This window comes from Conger conger, chromosome 7 (assembly GCF_963514075.1).
Source record: "Conger conger chromosome 7, fConCon1.1, whole genome shotgun sequence".
Classification (NCBI taxonomy): domain Eukaryota; kingdom Metazoa; phylum Chordata; class Actinopteri; order Anguilliformes; family Congridae; genus Conger; species Conger conger.
In genome coordinates, this window is record NC_083766.1 from 26,669,506 (window position 1) to 26,697,181 (window position 27,676).

At 44.1% G+C, this 27,676-nt stretch overlaps 1 protein-coding gene across 3 annotated transcripts in view; it reads left to right on the forward strand.

Moving 5' to 3' along the window:
* Window positions 1-27,676, forward strand: part of LOC133132975 (gamma-aminobutyric acid receptor subunit beta-2) — a 74,427-nt gene that overhangs the window by 22,859 nt on the left and 23,892 nt on the right. For all 3 annotated transcript variants that reach the window (XM_061248830.1, XM_061248828.1, XM_061248831.1), the window contains exons 4-5: window positions 10,632-10,852; window positions 25,544-25,626. In XM_061248830.1, the coding sequence (XP_061104814.1) occupies window positions 10,632-10,852; window positions 25,544-25,626 (304 nt within the window). The remainder of the gene's footprint in view (window positions 1-10,631; window positions 10,853-25,543; window positions 25,627-27,676) is intronic.

Genomic DNA, 27,676 nt, shown 5'->3' on the forward strand with positions numbered 1-27,676 from the left:
ATTCCCATTGTTCTTCTTTCTCCAATCACCGGAAGCTGGAAAAGTGGCTTCCCTCATCCTTCTTCAGCTGAAAAAAAACGAAACACACAAAATCCCCCCTGGTGGAATCGCATCTGTGGGGCACTCCCTGTCACCTCTCGGCAATCACCCCCAAAGATACAAACGAGCTCTGTGCACACACCAGTCAGATTGAGTGAATAGTCTAGAGTCAAACAACAGCAGAGCTAAGTGCTTCCATTAGAGGGGACTGGGGGAATTAGACTTGGGAAAGAGCTAGCACTGACAGAACACAAGAATGTGGACACCATCTTGTATGGGATGAGAGATCCAGGCCAGGGATTAATGAATGGGAGAGCTACCATCGCGCTCTTTGGAACAATGTCGCTATTTCAGAGCCAGCCAATATGTCAGGAGTGTAGACTGACAGGAAAACCCAGTCTTGGTTTTTACCTGCAGCTCATGTTTCAACAGTGACATGTCTGTGTTTTTTGTTAGAAGTTATATTTCATCTTAGCAGGATGCAGGCTTTTGCAGTAACAATAGCCCTCCTTCCAAACATACAGCTCCATCTCTGGGAATGTATAGTAGCTGCACATTTAGGCTGAATACAGGTCACTTCTGTCTAATAATAGAGTTCAGAGGAGGGTGAGGGATGTAAAGTGATGGGGTGGTAATCCATCTTGGAGTGCAGTGGACTGACCAAACCAGGTTAGCGCTAGGATGCGGTAGAAATCGGCCGGAGGAAGACCATTTGGGATCCATTTGCTCCATTTATAACAGTCCTCCCGATGCCCGCTCCCCAGCTCTGCTCTCAGTGCTCCTGTCTCTTGTCAAGGTCAAACGTGTGTAATGGAATTCAGCGCAAAATTATTCCCAGACAAACGACTCGCGTTTTCTGCTACTGATTACAGACTGGCAGGCGTGCGTGGGTAATGTTCAGAATTTATTATAGTTCACAAAAGTGGAGCCCAGTCTCAGTAATACTGTGGAGCTTGTGTAAGAACAGCCTGCCTCCATTTTCTTCGGAAGGTCAAATAATAATGGTGTTCCACACTGAAATCCTGAATGGTATGTGGAGACAAAGGCCAAGGGACTTGATTCCATAGAAACTAAACACCACCTTCAACGAACATTTCCCATGCTGTTAATGATTTCGATAGCCACCAAGCTTAATGCTAAATGAGTAGGACTGGAACACAACTGGCAGTTCTTATATAAATGCTGAGATGTATATATGTATGTTTATGAATGCACATAGACAGCCCCAGAGATCAGAATCATGGGTGCATCTCTGCTCTGAGCATTTTACAGCTTTCAAATTTCAAATCCCTCCTGGCAAATACAGCACACTCATGAAGCGGAGGTTACCGGAGTGGTTATGGGGGACGGGGGAGATATTATCAATGCATAATTACCTTCTCCCTCAGTCCAGTCCGGCTACTGAGAGCCTTGGAAGATGACACGCGCAGTCACGTGACTCAACCTCCGGCAGGCTGAGTCAACATCGAACGTGAAACTCATCGGGGGGGGAATCATAGCCGAGCGATTAGGCGACGCCGGAACGAAGGGTCCGTGCTAACACGTGCTAACACGTGCTAACGCGGCAAACGCAGGCTGATTCTGTGTTTTTCTCCCTCTAATTTTATTCCACGGTGCTCGGCGAGGTCTTGACAGTGCCCACAGAACAGCCTCCTTCTGAGGCGGCGTCTAATCTCCGAAATGCGCCCGCAGAGTTTCAGAACAAACGGTCATGCCCGCTCCGTTCCGGGCGATTTGTGTTTTAACGCGGTACCCCACAGCTCTTCCCACTCCGCTGGTGAGGACCCTGTTTATTCTTTTTGTCTTCAGATGAATCATCCGAAAATAATGTATTGTGCCTGCTGAGGGCTTGAAGTAAAAGCTGTAATTGGAAATGGCAGGCTGGAACACGGCATCCGGCTCCGCGTTTAAAGCGGAGCCGTCCAAGAAGTGAGGAAATGGATGCCCGCACTCGGGCAGGGATTAGACAGCCCAAATGTCCTGTGCAAATTACACCGCTCTCTCTCTCTGGCACGTTAGTACCGGCAGATTCAACTGAGATCTGGCCTCTACAGTACCTCTCCAGGTCAGGTCAATAGACACTTCAGCGAGCAGGTTCAGAGTTGGCGTCCAGCTCCGTTCCAGGATGAGCTCTCTTTTCCCCTTGAAATGGCCGCGTGGGGGAAATGACGACACGGCCGGGCCCGGCAGCAGCTGTCCTGGGTCTGTCCTCATAATGGATGTTAATACTGCAGGTTTTGATAGAGAAAGCGAAGGCATTTTTGAGATTTAATGAACAGGATGTTGGTTTGGACAGCGCCATTAGGGAAAAGTGCATGGAGCTGCAGTTTGAGCAGCTGCTGAGGGAGATGGGGGGAAACACGACTGCCACATCGTCCTCGCCGTTCTAACAAAACAACCGTGTCGGCTGCTGGAAATCTTGTGACGCTCGTTAGCAGTTAGCATGTGACAAAATTTTTCACCTACTACTACTATCTGCCTTTATTTAACCTGGATGAAATACCCCAACGAAATCTAAATCTCTTTTATAATGGGACTACCAGGTTTGCAGGCACAGGTTAAGCCTAGTCCTAGACTAAATGACATTGTGAATGGAGATTCTCCATACAAAACTTATTTTAATCCAGCACTATGTTCACTCTGTGTCTGTAAAACCGCCCCCTCTGTGTTAGTGTTAAGAATTTCACCCATCAATCAATCTAGTCTCTAACCCACTTATCACTGGTCAGGAATTCAGTTCTATTCAGTAATCATCACATTGTCTTGCTCATCCAGAATGCAGTGAACTTGCAGGTTGGCCCTCGCTGGTTCTTATACGCGGAGGCAAAGTGGTTCACGCTAAACGTCTGTCTCATGTTCTGTAATTCTACTGTTTGATATCCTTCTGTGGCCTGACAGAAAAAAAAAATAACTTTTTTGACATACAGCAACACAAGTGTCTTGGATGACAAAAACACGGCACAATGAAAATATTTATTTTATTGTTCTTAAATGTCCCTTATAGTGTACGTTTCAGCATAGTGGAGTATATGGTTCTGATATGAGATTAAGAGCAGAGACTCATGTCTCCCACGGGGGACAGAAATAAAGTGTCAGGGCTTAGGATGATATAGCAACCCATTGTGTCAAAGGCATACCCACTGGGCTGCTTAACAGTGCTGTCTGCTCAGTGAACGTCATACGCGCAATTTATCCAAGTGCCCCCCTCCCCCTTCAACACTCCTGAAAGCCAAGAAAATGTTCTCCACAGTCTGAAGTCTCATTTACCCCAAAACAACCCTGAAGGGTCCGTGTTACTCAAAATGGCCGCCCGGCTTGTTTGGCCCACACGTGGAAGCCTGTCACTGTAGGCGTGCATGCGGTTCTGCTGCAGCGTCGCAGGGGATGCAGCGATTTCGACCAATCACATGCGGCCGCCGGGTCGGCATCTGCATTTCCGTAAACCCTCAGGACCCCTCTCCGTGTTTCGCGGTACACCTCTCCTGTTCAAGGCTACAATTACTCACGCTTTCGTCAAGGCCCCCTCCCCCCTTCTCTTTGGCGGTTGTTCTCGGACACAGCGCTACACTCAATCTGACGGCACGTTTCTCCGACTTCGTTCCCAGATTGCGTACAGCGTTCCAGGCCCTTTCCAGCTGGTCTCCTCTCCATCTTCCCTCAGAGAACGAACCCAGCTGTGTGAGCGATAATTAGCGCTCATTAAAAAAACTCCCACAACCACGTTTTCCCTTTATCATCTTTACTTAGGCACAATTAGAAGTGAGGGTCCAGCCAAGTTTTGTTTTTTTTCCTTGTCATCATAGGTAAGAATGCATTAGATTGACGCGTTATATAAACGTGTCTCTTATGACAGCGTCGGTCAGGCAGAAAGATTGTACCTGTTGCAGGTGATAATTATGTTTTTCAAACTCGAGGGATCTAGATCATTTGGGCCTCAGGGATTTTAAGAAATAATCCATTATTATTATACCACGGCACTGAAAAATAACCGTCCTCCTAGGGCAAAAATGTGGCATGCTGATTGGCCGAGATGTGTCAAGTGGGTGTGCATTATCTTCATAACCTCGCTAACGAGAGCAGATAGAACAGGTGTGCAGAATTTTTTCACAGCTTAAATGTCCAACAAATATCAATGCACGCAACATACACCACGCAATGCATTTTTAATTCATGCAAATAGTCCGGTTACAGCCGACCTGGTGACAAAATATATGTTACTGTAGGCTACATTGCATTGGGTTAGGCTACACTTTGCATTGTCGGAAAATGAACCATGGGAGATGTTTCCAACCTAATGTAACCAATAATTTTAACTCAGTTACATTCGGTTACAACATACGAGTGAGGAGAGAATGATCAAACATCTGTATGAGGAATATACTTAGACACAAGATGATATATATATTCAGTACACTGATATTCTCTGTAAACTACATATAGCGTGAAGTCCAGAATAATTTTATATGTTGTTTTGCTGTACTGTACAACTAAATTAAATATTGAGGTCTTTCTATGTTTCAGTTCAAAATGGGAAGGGCTCTGTTCAGTTGCAAGTCTGGAATTCTGCGTAAAATGTATATAAATTGGTTACTAATATTTTGCGTGCTAATATTAGGAAATATCCTAACGTTTTATTTCATTTTGGCGATGGCGAGTGAGTGATCTGGTGTGCAGTTGGCTTTTAGTTGCAGCAGGCAATGCTACATTTTTTCCTTAGAAACAGGGACTACTTTTTCTCCCATTCCCATTGTATTTCAGTTAATACAATTGTTTATAAACTTAAAATACATTTTCCATAACTACATTACATTGGCAAGTTAGCTGTGGCATAAGCAGGGTAATACCCTATGAACTAATCAGTTATGAGGAAATAATTGCCCTTCAGGGTGGAAAACAGGTAAACGTAGCACAACCCTGTTGCAATTATTTCCCCAAAAATGACTAGTTTATAGGGTATTATTCCTTACTTAATAGGTATTTATATTCAATTCAGATAATTATTCCCATCTGAAGATCTTTTATTTCACTTGCCAATAAAATATGGATGTTGTCCGCATACTGTACAATACATAATGATATGCAGACATTTGTTAATATATCAAGTTATGCATATAAATAGGGGTTTATTTATAAGCCCTAAGTCTGTCGAGCTTATATATTATGTCCGGGCATCGCACTTAAATATGTGGATCTCATGCAAAAGAAACATCAAATCAAATTAAAATCTTTACATCAATACTGATCCCCCCAACACATAAATACACACACACACACACACACACACACACAAACACACACACACACACACACACACACACACACACAGGCACACACACACAGAAAAAGGAAATCAGGAAGCAGGAAAATAAAAAAAATAAAAAAATCTGGGAATAGATTTGAATGTTCCCTGCTAGCACCAAACATTCTCTCAATGTAGCGGCCATGTACTGCCGATGCTATAACATTGATAGAACATTCCAGTAACGTTGTGAGGACATTTGGTGCTAGCTGGGTTTGAGATGTAGCCTAGCCATCAGTGGTGAATGAGCAGAAGAGTGCCAGGGCCCAGGCTGGGAGCCTCAATAGTCCAGCTGGATTCCAGGAAGTGTCGTCACAAAAAGCTGTAAAAAGATTACAGGAGATGATGATAAATGAGCAGATTATTATAACGCTGTTGAGAAAAAGCCGATTCAAGGGCCAGGAGGAGATCTGCGTGGAACCACAGCGCCAACTATTCAGTGACTCTCTGAGTTCACACAGACTCAGTGTAAAGTGAGGGAGTTCTCAGGCTCAATACTAGAATATTACGTCAGAATCAGTTGGACATTCCAAAAATAAATTCACATCCTATGTTGTCGAATCAGTTAGGTCAGCTAATATTTGCATTCAATGGGCGATGCAGCAAATAATAACTCCCCCAAAATGAAGCGTTCAAAGCGAATGGAAATGAGCCAGCATTGCACTAATGCTCGTAAGCATGGTAGCAACATTGCCTTTATTAATCATGAGATCGGCTGCAATGACCAGCATCCGTGGAGGCTGAGGGAGTTTGAGAAAACTTGTGCTGAGCAGGAAAAATGAACGTAAAAGAAGTAAAAGTCCAGAACATCCAGCACTATTGCCTTTGGGTTTTTGCTGTCATCTTTCCTCTGGACAACATGAGCAGCGTGATCAGGGCTTGGCATTACACGATTAGTGCTTTAGGTCCCGTCAGGGCTTTATTCAGGGAGTGTCCAGTGAGCGTAGTCAAAAAACAGGCAATGTTCATACACGTAAAATCCAGCCGAAACCAAAGTACAGTCCCGAGGGAGAAGGCAGTCTCGTAATCGGTACACCTTGCAAAAAGTCTGGTAGCCAGGAAAGCTGTCAGCGGGGCAGAAGTACAGGTAGACGGTAGGCAGGCTCAGGGTCGATGACGGCGCAAGAGTCAGGACCAAAGTCTGCTCCGCGGGGCAAAAGCACAAAGACAGCAGGCAAAGTCGTGGTACAGGCAGGCAATGGTCAACAACACAGAAGTCAATATTCTTTGGTCAATAAACAGGCTTGGATCGTCACAGGTAGACAATGGCTTGACAAAACCGCTAAAGAGGTGCACTGACGAACAGGACGCAACAATTTCGCAAAGACATGACATGAAACTGAGCTTTATATGCAGGTGTAGACAGGTGTAGACAATTAGCTTGAGAGCAGCAAGAGAATGGAAATCAGGTGTGGAGGATTGACAAGTTAACGAGGTAATTAGTAATCGTTAGTAATAAACCTATCCTTCCCTAGCGTTAGTAAGTTAGTAAATGACATGCACAAAAAACGTAAGGTAACATGAACACATGGTTAGAATGTTAGTATTACCCAATCCTGATCTAAAGTTTGTAGATTAGTAAGAAGACAAGGGAAATTGAAACAATTAGGGTGTGAGTGAGGGAGAGAGAGAAAGCAGGAATGCAAGGTTTGCAGAAAGACACAAAAAAGTGTATGCTAAACAATGAACAGTACCACATAACATGAAACAAACATAAATCGTGACATAACAAGTTTCTAACTGTGACATAAATAAACTACATAATGTGACATGACAAGACTAACAATTAAATCATAACAACTGTACATGAAACGTAACATGACATGAAAATTAAATGTAACAAGAAATAAAGCATAACAACATGGCAAGACTAGACTAACATAATACGTGACATGGCAATAACATAACTAGGACAATGACTAAACATGAAACATGACGTGACAAACATGAAACATGACAGTCTTTTGGAAAAACTGTTTTTGTAACATAAAAAGGGATGTGAACAACCCACAGATTTATACTGTAGCGGGCAGTTTATTGTTCCCAAATGAATATTTGAATATTAATAATTGTGTGGTGTGGAGCTGAAATTGATGATATTAAGATCGTTTTTCTCTCCCTGTCCCCCTCTCCCCCTCTCTCTCTCAAATTCAAATTCAATGTGCTTCATTTGCATGACAAGTAAACTTGAGATATATAGTATTCATTCCAAAGGAGCAAAAAAGAGTAACAACCCTTTCCCTTATACCATACAGATGCAAATACCACACACAAACATAAACACTGGTCAAGAGTAATTTCTCTCTCTCTCTCTCTCTCTCTCTCTCTCTCTCTCTCTCTCTCTCTCTCTCTCTCTCTCCCCCTGACTCTCTCTCTCTCTTCCGTGCCCAATGACCATTTATTCCGAACACAATCAAACAGTTGCTTCTGTCATCTGCTACGGTTAATAACAATCTAATGTAACAGCGCAGTGCTTTGGACGCTGTTAAACTTTTAAGTTGTTAACACACACACACACAAAGACACTCTCATACACAGGCATACACACACACAGAGACACTCTCATACACAGGCACACACACACACAGAGACACTCTCATACACAGGCACACACACACACACACAGACACTCTCATACACAGGCATACACACACACAGAGACACTCTCATACACAGGCACACACACACACAGAGACACTCTCATACACAGGCACACACACACACACACAGACACTCTCATACACAGGCACACACACACACACAGAGACACTCTCATACACAGGCACACACACACACACAGACACTCATACACAGGCACACACACACAGAGACACTCTCATACACAGGCACACACACACACAGAGACACTCTCATACACAGGCACACACACACACAGAGACACTCTCATACACAGGCACACACACACACACAGACACTCTCATACCCAGGCACACACACACACAGAGACACTCTCATACACAGGCACACACACACACAGAGACACTCTCATACCCAGACACACACACACAGAGACACTCTCATACACAGGCACACACACACACACAGAATATGTAGCCTCATTAAATTACAGCCCAAACCGATGATGGAGTAAAGGGAGCGGTCCCGGAGAAGACTGGCACGTGGAGGAGAGCGCGCGGGGCTCAGCAGGGCCGATGTGCAGTGAGGATCGTTATGTAACGATCGGCATCCATGGGTGTGACGCTCGCGCGCGAGAGAGAGTCCGGAGCTTTCCACAGAGCCCGGTTTCCACGGTGTTACACCTTCCAAGGGTTGCTGCTTTACATCACCATTAGAATGTGCAGTAGAACACAGTAGTGATCTTACACCTTAACCCACTTACACCTTACACCAAGCCGCCCTATAGAAATCCCTTAGAAAGGCCAGGAATCACAATGCATTTCAACAGTCATGTGTCTAGAAAAACGGTCAGGTGATCAAATACAACGCTGGCATCGAATCCATCTGTTAAGGGTGATGTAACGTGCAGGTCGTGTCTGTCTGTTTAGGGAGATGTAACACGCAGGTCACATTCGTCTGTTAAGGGAGATGTAACGTGCAGGTCGTATCTGTCTGTTTAGGGAGATGTAACGTGCAGGTCACATCCGCCTGTTAAGGGAGATGTAACGTGCAGGTCACATCCATCTGTTAAGGGAGATGTAACGCGCAGGTTGCATCTGCCCATAAGGGGTTAAAGGGTTATAATGATTGTGGATCAGTGGCTTCAACCTTCATGTAACCCCCCCCCCCCCAAACTCCATCCCCAGCCAAACCTGCTACCCCCACCTCTACCTCCACCTTCTCATTCTTATGGAGGTCGGCAAAAGCTTGTGATAGGATCATTTAGAACACATACACCAGATTTCTTTTCTATTTCGGACACAGATTTGCAGCATTGCAATTACTATTTTGTTCATTCCTTTACCGTTTGTTTACCAGGATGTCCTGATGTGTTTTACATATTCACATGAAATGCACCATACATAAACACAAAGCAAAATGCTTGTACATGGTTCATAGCGTTGCATGTTTTCTAAAAACAAATTCCCTCAGATTCAGGTCCAAGGGTATGTCTACTGTGACAATTCTGTCTCACACAACAAATGGCTTGTTTTTATTTATTTATTTATTAGTGTTTGAAGAATTTATGAGTCCTTTTCAGACAGCAAGCTATGTTGCTGTCAGTTAATGTTTGTCTTGCCCCACAGTCTGCTGTTTTTGTGTTCCAGCTGTCATACGGGGTGGTCTCTAGCGTAGTGGTTAAGGTGCATGACTGGGACCCGCAAGGCTGGTCGTTTAATCCCCGGTATAGCCACAATAAGATCCGACCAGCCGTTGGGCCCTTGAGCAAGGCCCTTAACCCTGCATTGCTCCAGGGGAGGATTGTCTCCTGCTTAGTCTAATCAACTGTATGTTGCTCAGGATAAGAGCGTCAAATGCCATTAATGTAATGTTATTAATGTATAATCCTGAAAAATTAGAGAACTTTTCTACCAAACCTCACACAGGTGTTTTCCTGCTGGATAATATGTCTAGTGCATGTGCCTGTGCTTGTGTATGCATGTGTTTGTGTGTGTTTGTGTGTGTGTGTGTGTGTGTGTGTTCTGCATTGGAAATTATTGGCTGCAAATTATTGGTCCCAGGTAATCATTGAGTATGCTAGATTTTGTTTTCACCTTAAGAATAGCAGCCAATTCAGACCCAAGAAACCAGGCGACCTGGTTTCGCTGTGTAATCAACTGCATTAACTGATCAATTTACTGTGCATAGCCAAGTTCTGAATGGCACAAAAAGGCAGCAGAATCTGCAGCTCTACAGCACCTGAATTGGGGATCACTGGTCTGCACAATAAGTGTTCTGAATGCCTGTCTGTTTTTCAGCACCTCTATAATATATCCGACATCTGTACAGAGATGTAATTCAGCAGCCGTTTGTGTTGAGGCTTGTGATTCTGTCAGGGATTATTTTCTGCTGTCAGGGGTAAAGACTTAGGGCTGATTCAGTGTGCTGGGCTGACTTTAATTCAACCTGAAGGGTCTTTGTTCCAGGTCTCCTCTCTCCTGTACCACTTATCACCCGACCCCTCAGGTATCCTCTCAGCTTTCATGCCCGCGTCATTTAGTTTCCGAGGCACTTTGAAAGCCGGTTGAAAATCTTGGGAAAAAACGCCGGAGTGAATTGCTTCTTCTTTTTTTTTTCCCCAAGGCTTGACAACAGCTCCCCGGGCCCAGCCAGTCACCTGTGTCCCACAATCCCCTTCTCTCTCTCTTTTCAGGACTATACATTGACCATGTATTTCCAGCAAGCTTGGCGGGACAAACGACTGTCCTATTCGGAGATCCCCCTCAACCTCACCCTGGATAACCGCGTGGCCGACCAGCTATGGGTGCCGGACACGTACTTCCTCAACGACAAGAAGTCGTTTGTGCACGGCGTGACGGTGAAAAACCGGATGATTCGCCTGCACCCTGACGGCACCGTGCTGTATGGACTGAGGTAGCGTTATCCTCCTGCCGTCTCCTGTGATGACTGCTGCTGCTTTAACCCTTGTGTTGCCTTAAAGGTGAAAAATTACCCGCCACTGCGTTTAACAGCACAGAAAACCCCCTAAATGATCTTCTTTCTACTTAAAAATAAAAGTTTGTGGTGTTAGTGACAGGTTGTTTCTTCATGCAAAATAGATTTGAAAAATATAAATTCAATTAAGCTGCTTTATTTTAAGTGTTTAGCGAAGGCGGGTCATTTTTGACCCTTAGGACAAGGGGAGTATCCAGAATGGTAAGACTACACAAGGGTGAGTTAAACACAGCACTGGTTATGAGCGAGTGATATTGCAGATGCAGTTCTGATTACGCACGGTCTTGCGTAAGACTGCTGTGTAGCTTTGTGTCGCAGGCTAATACACGGCCAGTGGTGGAGTTTGCCTGGGTGTGATTTTAGCCTCCTTTACCTCAGATAACACACTGCATCTCCACCCACTGCCCCAATGGGCTTTCAGAACGCCCAGAGGTTTAGCGTCATCACTTCCTGTCTGTAGTGTGTTGCTTTTTCCCTGTTCCACAGAAGCGTGTAATAAGCGTGTAATAAGATGAGAAAGTTAGTGTGGGGATTCGTCCTCTTCCCAGATTAGGCTGGCCTCTTTGGCTGCTGAGACCGTATCAGAGCAGTGCCACCTCCTCGTCCCCCCCCCCAGGCTTAAGGCTCTTACTTACCGGGGTCAAAAGGGCAAGGACAGGGCAAGGGAAGAGGTGTGTGTGCGCTTGTCTGTGTGTATCTGTGTGTGTCTGCTTGTGTGCGTGCGTGTGTGTGCTTGCACGCATGCATGTGTGCATGTGTGGACGTGTGTGTGTGTGTGTGGGTGCCTGCGTGTTTGCGTGTGCATCCGGGCATGTGTGTGCCTGTGTTTTGTGTGTGCATGCATATGTGTGTATTTTTGTGTTTGTGTGCATGCATGTGTGTGTGTGTATTCGTTTGTGTCTCCGTGTGTGTCTGTGTGCATGTGTTTGTGCAAAGAAAGTTGTTTTCGTCATTGAATTCAGAATTTGAGCTGGAGCAAGTGTCCTTGTTGAGCTGTTGAGTGCTGCTGACGAAGAGAGAGGGAGGAGGAAGGAGAGGAGGGAAGCTATTCTGCAGAATCTTTCTCCCTCCACTCTATCCCTTTATTTCCTTCTGCATTAGCACCCGGCTTGTTGGCTGCACTGTTGTCTCTCAATATTACGTAATCCTTTTCTGTTTCTTTTTTTCTCTGGAGCAAAGGGCAATTAGCCAATTGCTTCATGCGGTGATTCATTGATTATTAAAAATGTCAACCACATAGACGGCACTGTTTCCACGACTCAGTCGCTGAACGTCGTCAACGCGTCTGAGCCTGTTTTTATTGCGTCAGCTGACAGGAGGAGAGCGGGGGCTGGGCGCGGGGGCTGAGCGCGGGGGGGTGGGGGGGGCGGGTGTGCAGATCACATCACCGTTTGTCCTCCTCTTCTTCACCCACTGGTTCTTCTTCTTCATCATCCCCTGTTTGCGTGGTTCTGGAACGAGACACAAATGAACGAGGGGATCAGAAGCAGGTGCAAAGCCGGTGCTCTTAAAACAGGAGGAACTGCCTGCCGCGGACAGGCATTAGATTTGTAACAATTAGGAGATTCGCTCGTTAGATTCTGCAAGATGAAGCGATCTCGAAACAGAACCGAGGTGGAGATATGGCCCCCAAGTAATACAGTAATGCATTATTGATACAAACTGAGTGATCGTTGTTGGACTGTAAAGTCTGTGATAATTAGTGAGGAACTAGCATGTTAATTCAGCGCCTGTCCAAAAATGCTAGAATGATCCGACCGCTAACTCCATCTCGCACGGGGACTGATGTCATTGTCGGCAGTTTGAAACGAGAGACTCTATAGCGACCGCGTACTGTATATTCCATGCCCACGGCAACTGTCCTTATACGAAACTTGTGAATCACAGTGTCTTTGCAGTATTGAGACGTAATTCACTGCCGTTCTGCCATATTACGCGTTCATAGCTGCAGCCACAACGACTTCCCGGCCGAGCCGTAACATCCTAATGAATGGCGGCGTGGCGTTGACAGTGTTGTGAGATTTTTGCGCGTCATCTGGGCGTTAGTGTACGCGCACATTCCATTGGCTCGGCCTTGCAGGGGAAGCGCCCTGACTCGGCAGAACCGGGCTCCCGGCCAGAAGCTGACAGGTCCGGATCGCAGGTAAAACTATTAGACCCTGGAGTAACTCCTGAACATGGCTGCTGTGGTAAATATGTCCAAAAGTGTAAAACGGATCATTTACCAGAAGTGAGCTATGCAAGTTTCCCAGGTGGACAGCACCTGCCTGCACAAAATAATAATCTTATGTATTTTCTTCTTTAAGTTGACTAATGCAGACCATTATCAGCACAGCCCTGTGCAGGACACCTAAAGCCCACGTCCCTACGAGCCGATCGGAGCCTTGCATGGCACTGCTTTGTCTAATCAGCTGTAAGTCACTTTGGATAAAAGCGTCAGCTAAATAACTGTGACTGTACTGAATGGGTGAATGAGAGGCACTAACTGTAAAGCGCTCTAAATGCAGTCCACTTGCCATTTACATGCGTAAATGTGAACCCCCATTTTGGGTTTCTTCAGCTGACCGGAAAAAACAACGACAGTGAGAAATCAATCAAGCGAAAGTTAAAATGGCCACCTGGTATATGACAGGGGCGGGGTCTGTAGTCGTGGTGGCGGCGGTGACAGTCTCCGTGGCAACGGGGCACAGACTAATTGTATGCAGACACTGCTGTCAGGCCCCAGCATGACCAGATGCCTGTATTTGAGGAGCTGAGATGATTGGCTGAAGGAGGCTGTGCACCAGGCCTCTGTGGGTGAGGGGGGTGAAATCTGGAGCAGGCTGGGAGAGAGAAGCTGATGATCTGGGGCGGAATCTGCTACCTGAGGCCCGGGCGGAGGAGGCGTGCGTGTGCGTGAAATCTCCCAGCATGCCGAGCTCTCGTGCTGATGAGGAGGATGCGGGGATGATGACATCGGGGGCCCATCTGACAAGAGCAGGTGGCTGGAGTTACGCGGCTCGTAGCGAGACGTGACCTGGAACGCAGTGAGCTCCCAGCTCCCTGCTGTACACACTGCTCTGGAGCTCTGGAGTACGCTGGCTCACTCTTCACTCAATGTCACCCAGGACCCTGAAGAGTGTCCATATGCCACAGTGCAGAGCCACAACACCCTGTACCTCTCACTGGAAACGACTGACCCACGACACCCTATACCTCTCACTGGAAACTACTGACCCACGACACCCTATACCTCTCACTGGAAACTACTGACCCACGACACCCTATACCTCTCACTGGAAACTACTGACCCACGACACCCTGTACCTCTCACTGGAAACTACTGACCCACGACACCCTGTACCTCTCACTGGAAACTACTGACCCACGACACCCTATACCTCTTACTGGAAACTACTGACCCACAACACCCTGTATCTCTCACTGGAAACTACTGACCCACGACACCCTATACCTCTTACTGGAAACTACTGACCCACGACCCCCTATACCTCTCACTGGAAACTACTGACCCACGACACCCTATACCTCTCACTGGAAACTACTGACCCACGACACCCTATACCTCTTACTGGAAACTACTGACCCACGACACCCTATACCTCTCACTGGAAACTACCGACCAACAATGCTCTGTACCTCTCACTGGAAACTACTGACCAACAATGCCCTGTACCTTTCACTGGAAACTACAGACCAACAATGCCCTATACCTCTCACTGGAAACTACTGACCAACAATGCCCTGTACCTCTCACTGGAAACTACAGACCAACAATGCCCTATACCTCTCACTGGAAACTACCAACCCACAACACCCTATTCCTCTCACTGGAAACTACTGACCAACAATGCTCTGTACCTCTCTCTGGAAACTACTGAGCAACAATGCCCTGTACCTCTTACTGGAAACTACCAACCAACAATGCCCTGTATCTCTTACTGGAAACTACTGACCAACAATGCCCTGTACCTCTTACTGGAAACTACTGACCAACATTGCCCTATACCTCTCACTGGAAACTATAGACCAACATTGCCCTGTACCTCTTACTGGAAACTACTGACCAACATTGCCCTATACCTCTCACTGGAAACTACTGACCAACATTTCCCTGTACCTCTCACTGTAAACTACAGACCAACATTGCCCTGTACCTCTTACTGGAAACTACTGACAAACATTGCCCTATACCTCTCACTGGAAACTACTGACCAACATTGCCCTATACCTCTCACTGGAAACTACTGACCAACATTGCCCTATATTTCTCACTGGAAACTACTGACCAACAATGCCCTGTACCTTTAGTTCCTAATAGAGTGCAACAGATTCGAGTCCTAAAACCCTGAAGAGTTTGAGTCATGGGTTGCCTCAATCACTGGTTAACGTACGTTGAAGGGTATCCCGTTTTGTTCCACAAGTTAAATTACTGTTGTTTTCTTTAACAAAGTGCGTTGCTAACAGGTTGCTATCTTGAAATTACAACAGTAATGTCACCTGGTATGAAACTTGAGTAAACGGCTTGAGTAAAGGTTATTTTGTCGCTTCGTTTTATTTAGCAGAATAATTACACGTCTTGCTGTTTGGCTATTGAAGCTTTCAATAATTCCCCATCATCTCAAACCTCCCTGACTGCTCCCTGAGTCCCCCTGGTGAGAACCGCTGCTATACATCACCCTAGAGACTACATACCCACAATGCCCTATACATCACACCATATAATCAACAGCCATTGTGTGGAATAAGTCACTCAGGAGATGAACAGGACCCACAGCACTGTAAATATCGCACAAATGGAGGGTTTGTCATCTAGTTACTGGTGCTGAAGACCTACCGCATGTGTGAAGAGGAAGCCATTTTCAGTGAATCACTACAAGTACTACTGCCCAGGCTCATTACATCTTTAAGGACTTTCCAACATGTTAAAGGTTCCTTATAGGAGCTAGAAGCAGTAGCCAGGAACTCACAAACTTTGCTTTGAGCAAGGAAGCATAAGTGCATCCTTTGGGGAAATATTTTTTCAATAAGTGTCACATATAAATGATCGACCTGCTGATCAACCAAATTTATGTTTTCTCGATTTCCCTGTCTTCACTTTTTTTTTCTAGTCTCTTTCTAGCCTCTCTCTCTCAATGGAGTTGAGTTCGGAGTAGGAAAAGGGAAAATAAAAAAAGAGGTCAAAATTAAGTGATTGGAGAAGGCCCCAGTTCTACAACTAGTAATATTTTTAAAACCACTACTTCCTCTGTGATTTCAACTAATATTAAGAGCAACATAAGTCATAGCAGCTATGATGATAGCAATACTACAAACATAAAAATAAAATAGCAACTATACTACCCCCTAAAGACAACAACAGCAATAAAATAACAAAAACGTCAATAATTAATTATTAATGCAGTCTTTATGTCTATATCTACGACCAGAGCAGGGGGTAGCGGGTGTATGACAGTACTGTAAAACCATTTTAGTAAATTCCATTCTATCTTAAAAACAAACTCGCACATATGCTAGTGCATTCTCATAATGTGAGAAGTTTGAAGACCACTGCATGTGGAATAGAACTGCGATGCACTGTCTCAGTGAAGTACATTAGCTTACTACCCTCGTCTTAGAAACCCAATTAATCAAACTTATTGAGTCTAATGCGGTAGCAAACTCACACTGCGACAGCAAGCCAAAGCTTGTTATTTGGGCTGTCCTTCTAATGCATCTGCTAGTCAGCTGCGAATGTTCCCGCAGTTTCATAATGGTGTTATGGAAAACAAACACCATAAGCTTTTTTGCCTTGAGTGTATTTAAATCCAATTTTAATGATACAAGGCCTGTGCGTGGCAACAGATGTAACGTGTAGTGCTAATTGACATTAAAAAAATATGTTTTCAGGGCGATACATTATTCAGCACGTTGCAATTGGACAACGGAGGACCTACTAACTGCGATTTGAAAAAGTACGGGAAAAAAATTACAAATGACAAGAACATTTGTTTTCATTTGCTGTAACCCCAGTGCGCAGGACAGTACATGAAATAATCATTCTATTTGCACCTGTATAGCCCAGGAGGTTATTGAGAGAAATGGGGTAGAGTCAACAAAGCTAACACCACACTGACTGACTCATTCACAGCAGAAATCTGATTCAAATGGTATGTGATTTTTCAAATGACTGAGCAAATTGCACTGCTCCAGGATTCTCACATAACTAGATGTGATGTCTTTATTGGGAGGAATAGGGGGAGAAAAAGCAGATGGTTTCAGTTGTATGCAGTTAAAAATGTTTTACAGCAGTGACAAAAATAGAGGGGAATGCGTAGTTCAGTCTCCATTTTGATTGGGTTTTGTTCTGCAGAATTCAAATGAGTAAAGCCAACCAATCACATTATATGCAGCATTTCAACTTTTTTCTTCCTTTATTCCCGAATTTTGGATCGGTTAAATCTGTACATCCATTCTGTTGCCGCAACATCCTGCATAAATCCCTCTGGCGGATGCTGGTGTATAGGATTCTACCAGACGACCGCAGCCAGCTGCTTCTCCCTTTCACAGGCCGATTCGCTGGCCGAGCCGTGCAGCTTCCAGTCCTGCAGACGAGCTGAAACTGACCGGGCTGCAGTTGCACCTTGTTTCCCCATTCTGATGGCTGATGTGACCATTAACTGAAGCTACAGAATTGTATCTACACGATTGTATGCGTTGCACTGCTGCCACACAATTGGCTGATTAGATAACATAAGTAGGTGTAATAAAGTAAAAGTGCTCGGTGAGTGTATAAGTCATATGGGTTTTACTGTATATCACCTATAATGTATCACCCCATCAGTAAAAAAAAAAAGTCTCATCCCCACAGTTTTGAAAAGATTGTACCCCACTGCACCAAAGCCACACTGGTTATATATTCCTAGTAGACACAGATGAGCCATTTCCATTATCCTTCCTGTGCAGGGAATTAGGTTTGATGGGTTGACGGAACTGTTTTCCCTTTTTAATGGGTTAATTTGGAAAGTGAAACATCTGCCTTTGTTGCCCGTTTTGTGTTGGAATAGCTGCCCACCCCCAGCTCACTGGCTCTATGTAGCTCTGCTGCCTTTGACAGGCGTTATGATTCGGGCTGAATTGATTACTGAGGACTTTCTGTAAAAGGCTCATCTCCTCCCGGCTGTTTTTCTGTTTCCTTTTTTTACGTGGCAGTCTGCCAGCCTGGAGTACTTAAGGAGGACACTTGTTTTGTTTTTTTTTCTCTCTGAGTCCTCCTTCTTCATTAGAGTCAGAACTATAAGTGCTGGACCCAAATTCTGATCTCTAGCAGCCCGATGTGCTAAAGCAGGGTTCCCCTACCCTTCTAGGACAGCCGCAGGGTCTAATGGTTTTTGTTTGCACTGTTAAAACGCGGAACGGGATGCACTGAGGTGAGGGTACTGGTCCGTGTAAACGCGCCTTTTCAGCAACAAGGATCTGAGGATCTGAAGTTAAAGAACGGCCAGGCCTGTAAAGTCTTCAGCTTTCTGCTAAATCATCAGCTAGTGCCTCATTTTCAGCACGCTGCTTCCGTATTTCTCATCCAAAAGACAAAGTAGAGAAAATGCAAAGGGATGGAGTGATGACATTCCAACAGCCGGGTTCTTCAGTGTAACTGTTGGAGCACACTGAGAAATTAAACATGTATTTTTGGACATACTAAATCATTTGAACACTAGATTTTATATTGCAAGGATAACTGGGCTATAATTGGCTTGGAAGAAGCAAAGTCGGTCACAGGGCACCCCAGGGGTGCCCTCTCACCTACAATTCATGAAGACAGCAGTGTATCCATTCTGTGGCTTTAGGGCATCCCTGTTGCCCTCCCCCAGTAAACAGCTCTGCTTGTGGATTGAGTGACCTCGGTCTTGCTCTGTGGTAGGGCAGGAGGACCGGTGGGGGGGAGGTGATTAAATCTGCACGCCCCCAGGGAAGCCTAGTCTCCAGCCCAGTTTCTCAGCGGGGGGATTATCTGTGGCAGTCGGCGGCCAGAGATCATTACGCGGCCATTCGGGCTCTAAACGCGGCCATTACGGCTCTAAACACGGCCATCACCTGGTGACACCCACGGCTCCATCCCAGGCAATCTCAGGACTCCCGTTGACTTTGCCTTCCACTTGTCCGCCGCTGACAACTTGCCAGAGCGGTTAAGGAGACTGACACAGTCAGTCGGCGTGCAGGTTTGAGGCCTGAAGGCAGGACTGGTATTCCACACTCTACAGCAATATACCTGAATTTAGGGCTAGGCGATATGACGCTGTCTGGTTATCATCTGAATTATTTGTGGCACAATATAAATTTTAATGCCTTGGTGGATATTGCAAAAGAATGCATAACTATGTTATTAGGTATCTGTTTAAAGCAGGGCATCTTTGTTTCCCATAGCATGCGGTCAAGCATTCTGAGGTTTTTCATAGGGATCCAAAACCATCAATAAAATGCATCGATATGGTTGTGCATAGCCTGTGACAGGTTGCCATATAGTATGCACATAAAGAATGGCATCATAATGGCTTTTATTTATTATAAGTTGGTCTCTATCCTGATATTTTCTGTGCATGCTGCAATATTTGTAAAGTTATTTATAGGCATGCTGACTTATTGTCAGAATGTTTTGTTGTTTCAGCTGTTATTGAAATGTCTTCTTTCCAATACATTTTGTAGTTGTTTGAAAATGTCCTTGACTGTCTTGCCGTCTAGCTAGCTTATAAGCTAATGCTACCGATTTGCATGTACAGTCGTTGGGCAGAGACTACGGCACAGTACTTAACCTGTGCTAAGATTGCATCAAAGGGCGGAAAATCCAGGTAATATCCCCAGTATTTTGATCCAGTGTGCTAATTAGTACAATTTTTCAGCCAGGAGGACCTAATTTGTGAAATGGGTGGAAGAAACACATGGCAGGACTTTTAGTTTCTGACCCCTGAACCTCCCACGTATAAAACAACTAGCGCAAGCACAAGCAAGCCACCCTTCCCAATGATGAAAACAGGAATTACAAACAACATTAGACGCAGGGGCATTCTTTACCTCTGCTGCTGAAGAACACAGTGTGGAATAGTCAACATTTTTAATATCATATTCATCTTTATGATTAAGCACACAAGGTTGAAGCCGAGCTATATAGAAAGCCAACAGTGAACCCCTGCATCCTGGTATGTTCTCCAACCTCCTGTGCTTCAATACTGTTAGTGTCAAGATAAGATATATTTTGTGATATTATTTTCAGAGCTTATTACCCACCCCAACCTGAATTGCTTTTGTGGGTTCCAGCGTATATACAGTGTATAAATATGGCCAATATTTCATCAGCAAGCGCAGAAGGAATAAATCATGTGTAGTTCTCTGTGCTCTGCCCCAGTACATCACTGCGCTGCACGCCACACATTCTTTATTCTTCTGCCTTTTACGCGTCAAGTTACCATTTTAACTAGAGCAGTGAGGAGCATATATTTATACCCAATACACATTTACAGAATGTGCAACTGGCTTTAGTTTAAGGGTGTGCCCAATGACGTGTATATCGGCTGTTTGGTGAACGGTGGAAATCAATTAGTGAGAGCCGTGCATTGTTTCGGTTTTTTGCAGAGGAGGGGAGATATGGGGCACTTGACAGGGCTGTCTTCAGGGTGGGTTTGGGGGGAGGGGGGGGGGGTACAACTGGGTATGTGGTCCGTGTCCGTGCTGGTGCGTGTGTCGGGGGGTGTGGGGGCTTGATGGCTGTAAACTTTTGCTAAATATTATTTTCCCTAGTCTGGGAATAATATAATCCTCGCAGGCCCGGCACCTGATGCTGTATGCGACGCCTGCTTCATTCAGCAGCACATCCGTTCCGTCAGGCCTCGACCCCCGAGCACCGTTTCTAACGGTGTCCTCCCTTCAGTTCTTCCAGCCTGGGCGGACAGGGAGATTGTCATTCAGATAACGGTGCGCTGCCCCCGGTGGCTGACTGGAAGCCCTCCAGGAAAGTCATATTTTCAGCCACGGCACTCCCTAAAGGTGAACCGAAACTGTGTTACCACAGAGCCCTGCTGGTGCGTGTGTGGTCTTATTGTGGTTACTGCGCTCAAAAGAACAACAGCCCAGCCGGTTCCATTAACGGTCAGCCTGGTTGTTTGTGTGCGTGTCCTTCCCAAGATAGTACGAGCTGAGGAGGAATCTGTTGGGAAATATAGTGTGGATATTTGGCACGGTAATGGATCAGTACCATAAAGTCTTGGGGTTTGTGGGGGATCTCCCCCTAAGGACCTCTTGTGTGACTGTCTCTAATCCTCAGATAGGCCAGGCCTGATGCGTATGAAGAGATTGTTCTCTGTACTTGAGAGATTTATAACTAAGTCAGGGTTTTGACAGCCCTTCTTGTTGGCTCAATATGTATTCACAGTGGCTCCCCTGATATTTCGCAATTTTCCAGAATAATCTAATCCCTAGTTATATATTAAAGTGTTATTCTTGGAAAAAGAGATTGATGGATTTAATAGTGCCGAGACTGGTACCCCAGAGTTTTTCTCACCGATCGTCAATTTCAAATGCATTAAAAAAAGTGTACTGAGCCAACAATCCCAAATACCGCTGCCATTTCATGGAGCTTAGACACCGTTGATTTTAATTTTCGGTGCATTTAAATATAGAATATTCATAGCTTGGCTTTATTTATGTGTAAATTGTGTTTCATGGTGTCGATTTTCCAAAGCCACTCAAAAGTCCTTTGTAGATTAACGATTTAAGGAGTAGGTTTTTTGGAATGTTTATTCAGAATCCTGAGTCAGTGTTCTAGAACTCCATTGTTTTCAACGGCCAGTATTGATTGTTACATCAGCATTAGAATGTTCAGTTGAGGACATTCTAATCACATGTTTGCGATCTCACACTTGGTGCAATGTAGGTGCAATGCACTTAAAGTGACTGTTATCGTTGAGGGCACAAAGGCAGTTGATCTCAAAATGGATTCCCCATAGTATTCATAGCATAATCATTTCTCTCTTCTCATTGATTTGTGGCAAGTTATTCCTGAGGCATTTTTTTATTGAAGTCATCCTGGCAGTTTGGAGCTTTTTCTAGATAAAAATAATAGCATTTTACGTAGAGCCAAACACCTTGAAAAGACTTCCGATTATATCTGTAATACTTTAAAGGACTTGGGGGGAACCAGTTTCATGCTAACGTTCTCTCACTCACATCTATCTCAGATGTGATTCTTAATTACATAACAGTTATCTTAATCACACAACATGCGTAAGCTACATGCGTAAAATGCCCCTTGCTATACTTCAGGTTTTGGATAAATAAGGCAGCCGGTTTGTATATTTAATGATTCTGCAGCTGTCATAGAGCAAAAACAAGTTACATTCAAAGGAATTGTAAATGAATAACTAAATGAAAAATGAAAATTCCCTGAATGCACTGAAACATGTTGTAAAAGAGAATAAAACTTGTGTCATCTTTTTTTCCTCTTTGAGCCAGAGTTGAAAATATTTATTTAAAAAAATACAATGATGAATGCCCAATGGACATAGAATAAGTAAGTCTGGGATTTTAGGTAAATTTTTTTACCTTCTTCACAGCCCTTGACTGCCAATGCATTTTACATCACGCAGTGATATTTCATTTGCGTGGTTTTACAGGTTAAGATGTGAAATCACGATGAGCAAGCCTCGTGAATGTGAGATCTTAGCTGTGAGATGGGGCCCTCTGTGCTTTGTCTATAGTGGTAAGTGACCTTTAACCTTGTTCCTATGGATCCATTGAGTCACATTCCAGGAGGAGATTATGGTCAGAATGATGCCACATTTTAATATCTTCTTGAAGGCACATCCTAAGAAAATGTACAATAAGACGATAAAATAGAAGAAACTCACACACAGTTGGTATTGGTCAACCAATAGTATAGTCTAAGCTCTTTTGAATCTACAATTGTAAGTATAGGTGGATTGTGATTTGGACAATCGGAGAAACATTCTATTGTATTCTATTCCATTTTGTTATGTTCTGTTATATTCGATTGTGTTATATTCTGTTCCATTTTCTTCTGTTATATTATATTTTATATTTTATTGTATTGTATTGCATTCTATTCTATTTTATTCCATTTTGATCTGTTCTATTCTGTTGTCTTCTATCATGTGCCACCCAGTGAGGAGGGCCTGTGTGAAATCGTGCAGTTTGTTTCCCGTTCACATGGAGAGCAGTGGCTCTTTAGAGGATGCTTACCAACATTTCATTCTAGACACCGCTTGATGTTTTAAGATGGGTTCTTCATGTAGTTATGCTTCATTTTGTAGTTCTAATCGCATTTTGATTCTGTGCATGCTGTCAGATGTTTATATGCCTGCATCTGCTTCCTGCTCTTAATCAAGCATACCGTCTCAATTCCAGTTTGACAATTTAATGTGTGTGTGTGTGTGTGTGGGTGTGTGGGTGTGTGTGTGTGTGTGTGTGTGTGTGTGTGTGGGGTGATTAAGGGAAAACATATGGTGTGTCTTTGAGCTGGATATGAATTATCTGTGCAGCACATGAGAGGCTGTGTTTGAGCGAGTACCCACCTTACAATAACCCTTTTTCATTGGGCGGGGTGGGGGGAGGGTTTGAGTGGTTTGTGGGACTGTATTTTCTCATCTGAACTCACTCGTGCGACGTTTCGTTCCCGACAAGGTGAAGAACTGCAAAGGTAACCGAAACTGAAGTGACAATTTCTCAGAAAGCACGGCGAGTCTTCCACGTGTGATGCAGTGTTCTATAAATACCTGCCGACTGTTATTTATACCCCGCTTTCTTGCCCTAATTTCTCTGTGCGTCCTGCGGAGGTGCGGTGATTGAATTGTCAAGCAGGGGTAGCCGCGGTTAGTTGGCATTGGCAAGGTGATTTAAAGAAGGCGTAAAGTAGGACAGGGATTGGATCCTGTGTTTTAATCCACCAACTCTATGTGCCCACTAACTCAGAATTATGCAAGGCCCTTTCAGCGACGGAGGTGGTACGCGGAACGCTTATTTATCTTCCCTGTGTGATGTCACAGCAGCCGGTGGCTGAATGGAACGGAACAACCTCATTGCTTGGTTGTGCATTGTGACTTCAGTTCGTTTCGATTCTTTTGAGCCTGAGGGCACTTTGTGAAGGAGTGAATTTCTGTCCTCACATTCTGAAGAAGTGAATGTCTGCCCTCGCTTTGTGTAGAAAGGGACAGATTTCACGTCTGCGCTCAAACCACTGAAATGTTTGGCCCAGGTGCTCCAGCAGTCTGGTTGGAAAGGTCTCAGCTCTGGGAAGTAACATGGCATTATAATTAGAAGCAAGTCTCTGTCTGCGGATCTGCTAATCAAGGGAAAAGAAATGTCTTTTGTGGCACAGTGTTAGCCTCATAGTTTTCTTGAGGCGCTAATGATGCAGCTGCTTGGTTAAGTAGACATGGTTCTTTATTCCATGTTAATTATATTAGAAATCTTTACCAGACTGCTTTATCATTAACCATATCACATTAATAGCTTTATCTGAATCATGACGGAGAGATCAAAAGAACAAATTATACAGATCTCTCCCTAAAGTGGTAATAACATGCGGTATCATTAACTTGCGTTATGTGCACTTAGGATACTTAAAGCTATCTAGTAGGCGTTGACTTTAGAATCTCACTGATTCTGATTGTGAGCTTAATTTGTTTAATGAAAACCCACCTCTATGTCAGTTTTTCAAACAGGGCTAATTCAGGGGGGTGTTTCTGTTTTACGCCTCACAGCAAGGAGGTCCTGGGTTCGAATCCCGGTCGGCCGGGACCTCTCTGTGTGGAGTTTGCATGTTCTCCCCGTGTTTGCGTGGGTTTCCCCCGGGTACCCCGGTTTCCTCCCACAGTCCAAAGACATGCAGGTTAGCCTGATTGGAGAGTCTAAATTGTCCATAGGTATGAATTGTGTGTGTGCCCTGCGATGGACTGGCGACCTGTCCAGGGTGTATTCCTGCCTTTCGCCCAATGTATGCTGGGATAGGCTCCAGCCCCCCTGCGACCCTGTTCAGGATAAGTGGGTTCAGATAATGGATGGATGGATAGATGTTTCTGTTTTACAGCTAAGCTTCAATGAGGAAATTTCAGATCAGCTTAATGGCTCAACCCCAGTGCACTGTGTGAACTGTGATATGACCGAGTGTCATAACCTATGAGTGTTATAACATCTGAAACAGGAGTCTGGGTGCTATAACATCTGAGTGTTATAACCTCTGGGATAAGAGTCAGTGTTATACCCTCTATAACATGAGTCCCAATGTTATAACCTGTGAGTTCTGTAACCACTGGAACAGGAAATTTGAGTGTTATAACCTCACAACAGGAGACTGAGTGGTACAACCTCTCAGTGTTATAACCACTGGAACAGGAGTCTGAGTGTTATAGCATATCAGTGTTATAATCACTGGAACAAGAGTCTGTGTGTTATAACATGTCAGTGTTATAACCATTGGAACAGGAGTCTGAGTGCTATAACCTGTCAATGTTATACGCACTGGAAGAGGAGTCTGAGTGCTATAACCTCTGGGTGTTACAACCGCTGGAATACGACTGTCCGGGCCTACACTGAGCCCTGTCTGTTCTCTCTCTCCCCCCCCAGGATCACTACTACAGCTGCGTGCATGATGGACTTGAGGCGGTACCCCCTGGATGAACAGAACTGCACTCTGGAGATCGAGAGCTGTGAGTGTGTCACTTCCTCCTCCAGTCACCATTCTTACGCTTCTTACATAATTACCCAACCTTCTGGCCCAAGGAGAGGCCTATCCCAGCATGCACTGGGCAAGAGACAGGTCTCCATTACATCACAGCGATTATTATCATGAAGAACTACATTTAAAAGAATAATAAATAATAATAAAAATTATGATAATAATAATAATAATCATCATAATAATCATAACCATGAAGTGTAGGAGTCCATGTATAAGCAAGGAAAGTGGATATGAAAATGAATGAATTTTACCCAAGCTGACAGTAATTCCTAAGGCATGGAAATCAAATATATTCAATTTTAACTGCAGTGTAAATGGAGCTTTGTTGCTGGAGAAGAAAAGAGAATGCGGACATTTTCAAAGAGAATATTGTGCTGTTTGAGGACAAGATCTTCTGTTCTTCGGTCTTATTAAAAATCAATCCACGGAAACATTCTATTCAAGTAACATCAGGGCTCTTTGAACATGGTTCATGATAATCATTGTTTATGGAGGATGAGATGTGATCTGCATGTAATGCTAATGCGGAAGCCAAGAAGCGTTTTATGTTTTAGAGCTTTGCTTCACGTGTGCAAGGAGCTGAAGGTAACTGTAAGACTACCTACAGATGTAGCCTGAGACGGTCAATCATTATACAGCATCAGCCCACCATATTAACACCAATGTAGCGCATCACAGAATAGCAAAACCTGTTTGCAGATAAGTCTTTCTCTTTATCTACTGATGAAAAATCAGTTAAAATCAGTTAAAAAAATTACTTAAAATATATATGTGGTATTAATGGCTTAGTGAGTTTCAAGGGTAAGACAAACTGTTAGTTTTTTTGTTCTTGTTGGATCAAGCTAATGACCCTTTCTCAGTCCAGCACGGTGGCTTGGAAAGATGTAATGAACGTTTGCATTAATAGTGTGTGCGCGTCCTCTCCCTGTCATTACAACTCATAATCACAGAAAGAGCTATTTTCATATTTCTGTTACACTCCTTCCATCGGAGCCTTTGTTCCACTTCTACTATTTAAAGAATGCCACTTTGTAGCAAATGAGTCACTGTTTCAGGTGCATTATGGGAAAATGGGCCAGTCCAGTGTTTGGAACCAGAGATTCATTTCTTGGAGTCAAAGTGAGGACAACGTAGGAATTTAGAACAAATGACATATTATCAATTTTTTTTTTTTTGATGTCATGCTTGTCTACGAGAAGATTGCTACTAGTTTGAGCCACAGTGACCCACAGTGCACTGGTCTATCCTGGTTTCAATCCATATTTTTATATTTAAATGATATCACTATCATTGTGTAATTTTTAAAATCTATTCAGCACGTATATTCTCTTTTGTCACGTAGGTGCAAAGGCGTGTATTAGCATGCAACTCTAAAGATAGCCTATATTGTTCAGTGCCATTCCTCAGGTGTCGTATAGTTGTTCAGAGAGTAGCTTATTGCTGAATATCTCGGTGTTGATGTTTAGAGTTGCCATTTCCATGCAGTCACTGCTTGTCAGTGTCATGCCTTTGAAATATTTGGAGTTTGTAAATATTACCGGTCACACACTGCTATAGACATTCTGTCTATTGTGCAACCATAAATTAAGTGATTACGTTTTTTTTCCCGAAATGATGCCCCTGTTGTACAGTAACATATCATGAATGTGCTTATACTGACTTTGTGGTCCAGCCTATTGCAGCATGCTTTTAAAGCCTATTACGGGAATAAAAATAGATTTTTAATCGGTTAATCGATTAAATGTCACCAGTTAACCGATCCATGAAAATACTGAAAATGACCATCCCAAGTTTGGAAGTTTTCATACTTCACACCTATGACAGAGTGTTCTGTAAAAATAAGTAGAAAAGGGTTCCGCTTTGTAATCTAGCCAAAGACTCCCTTCACAACCCTTTTTGAGTGTATCTGGGCTTAGAAGTGAGTGTCTATGTTACTGTTTATGAATGGCATAATGGTTTGTTCGCACATGACATGTGTATGCTCTTATGTTTTGCACCTTAGTCAAAGAAAACACTCA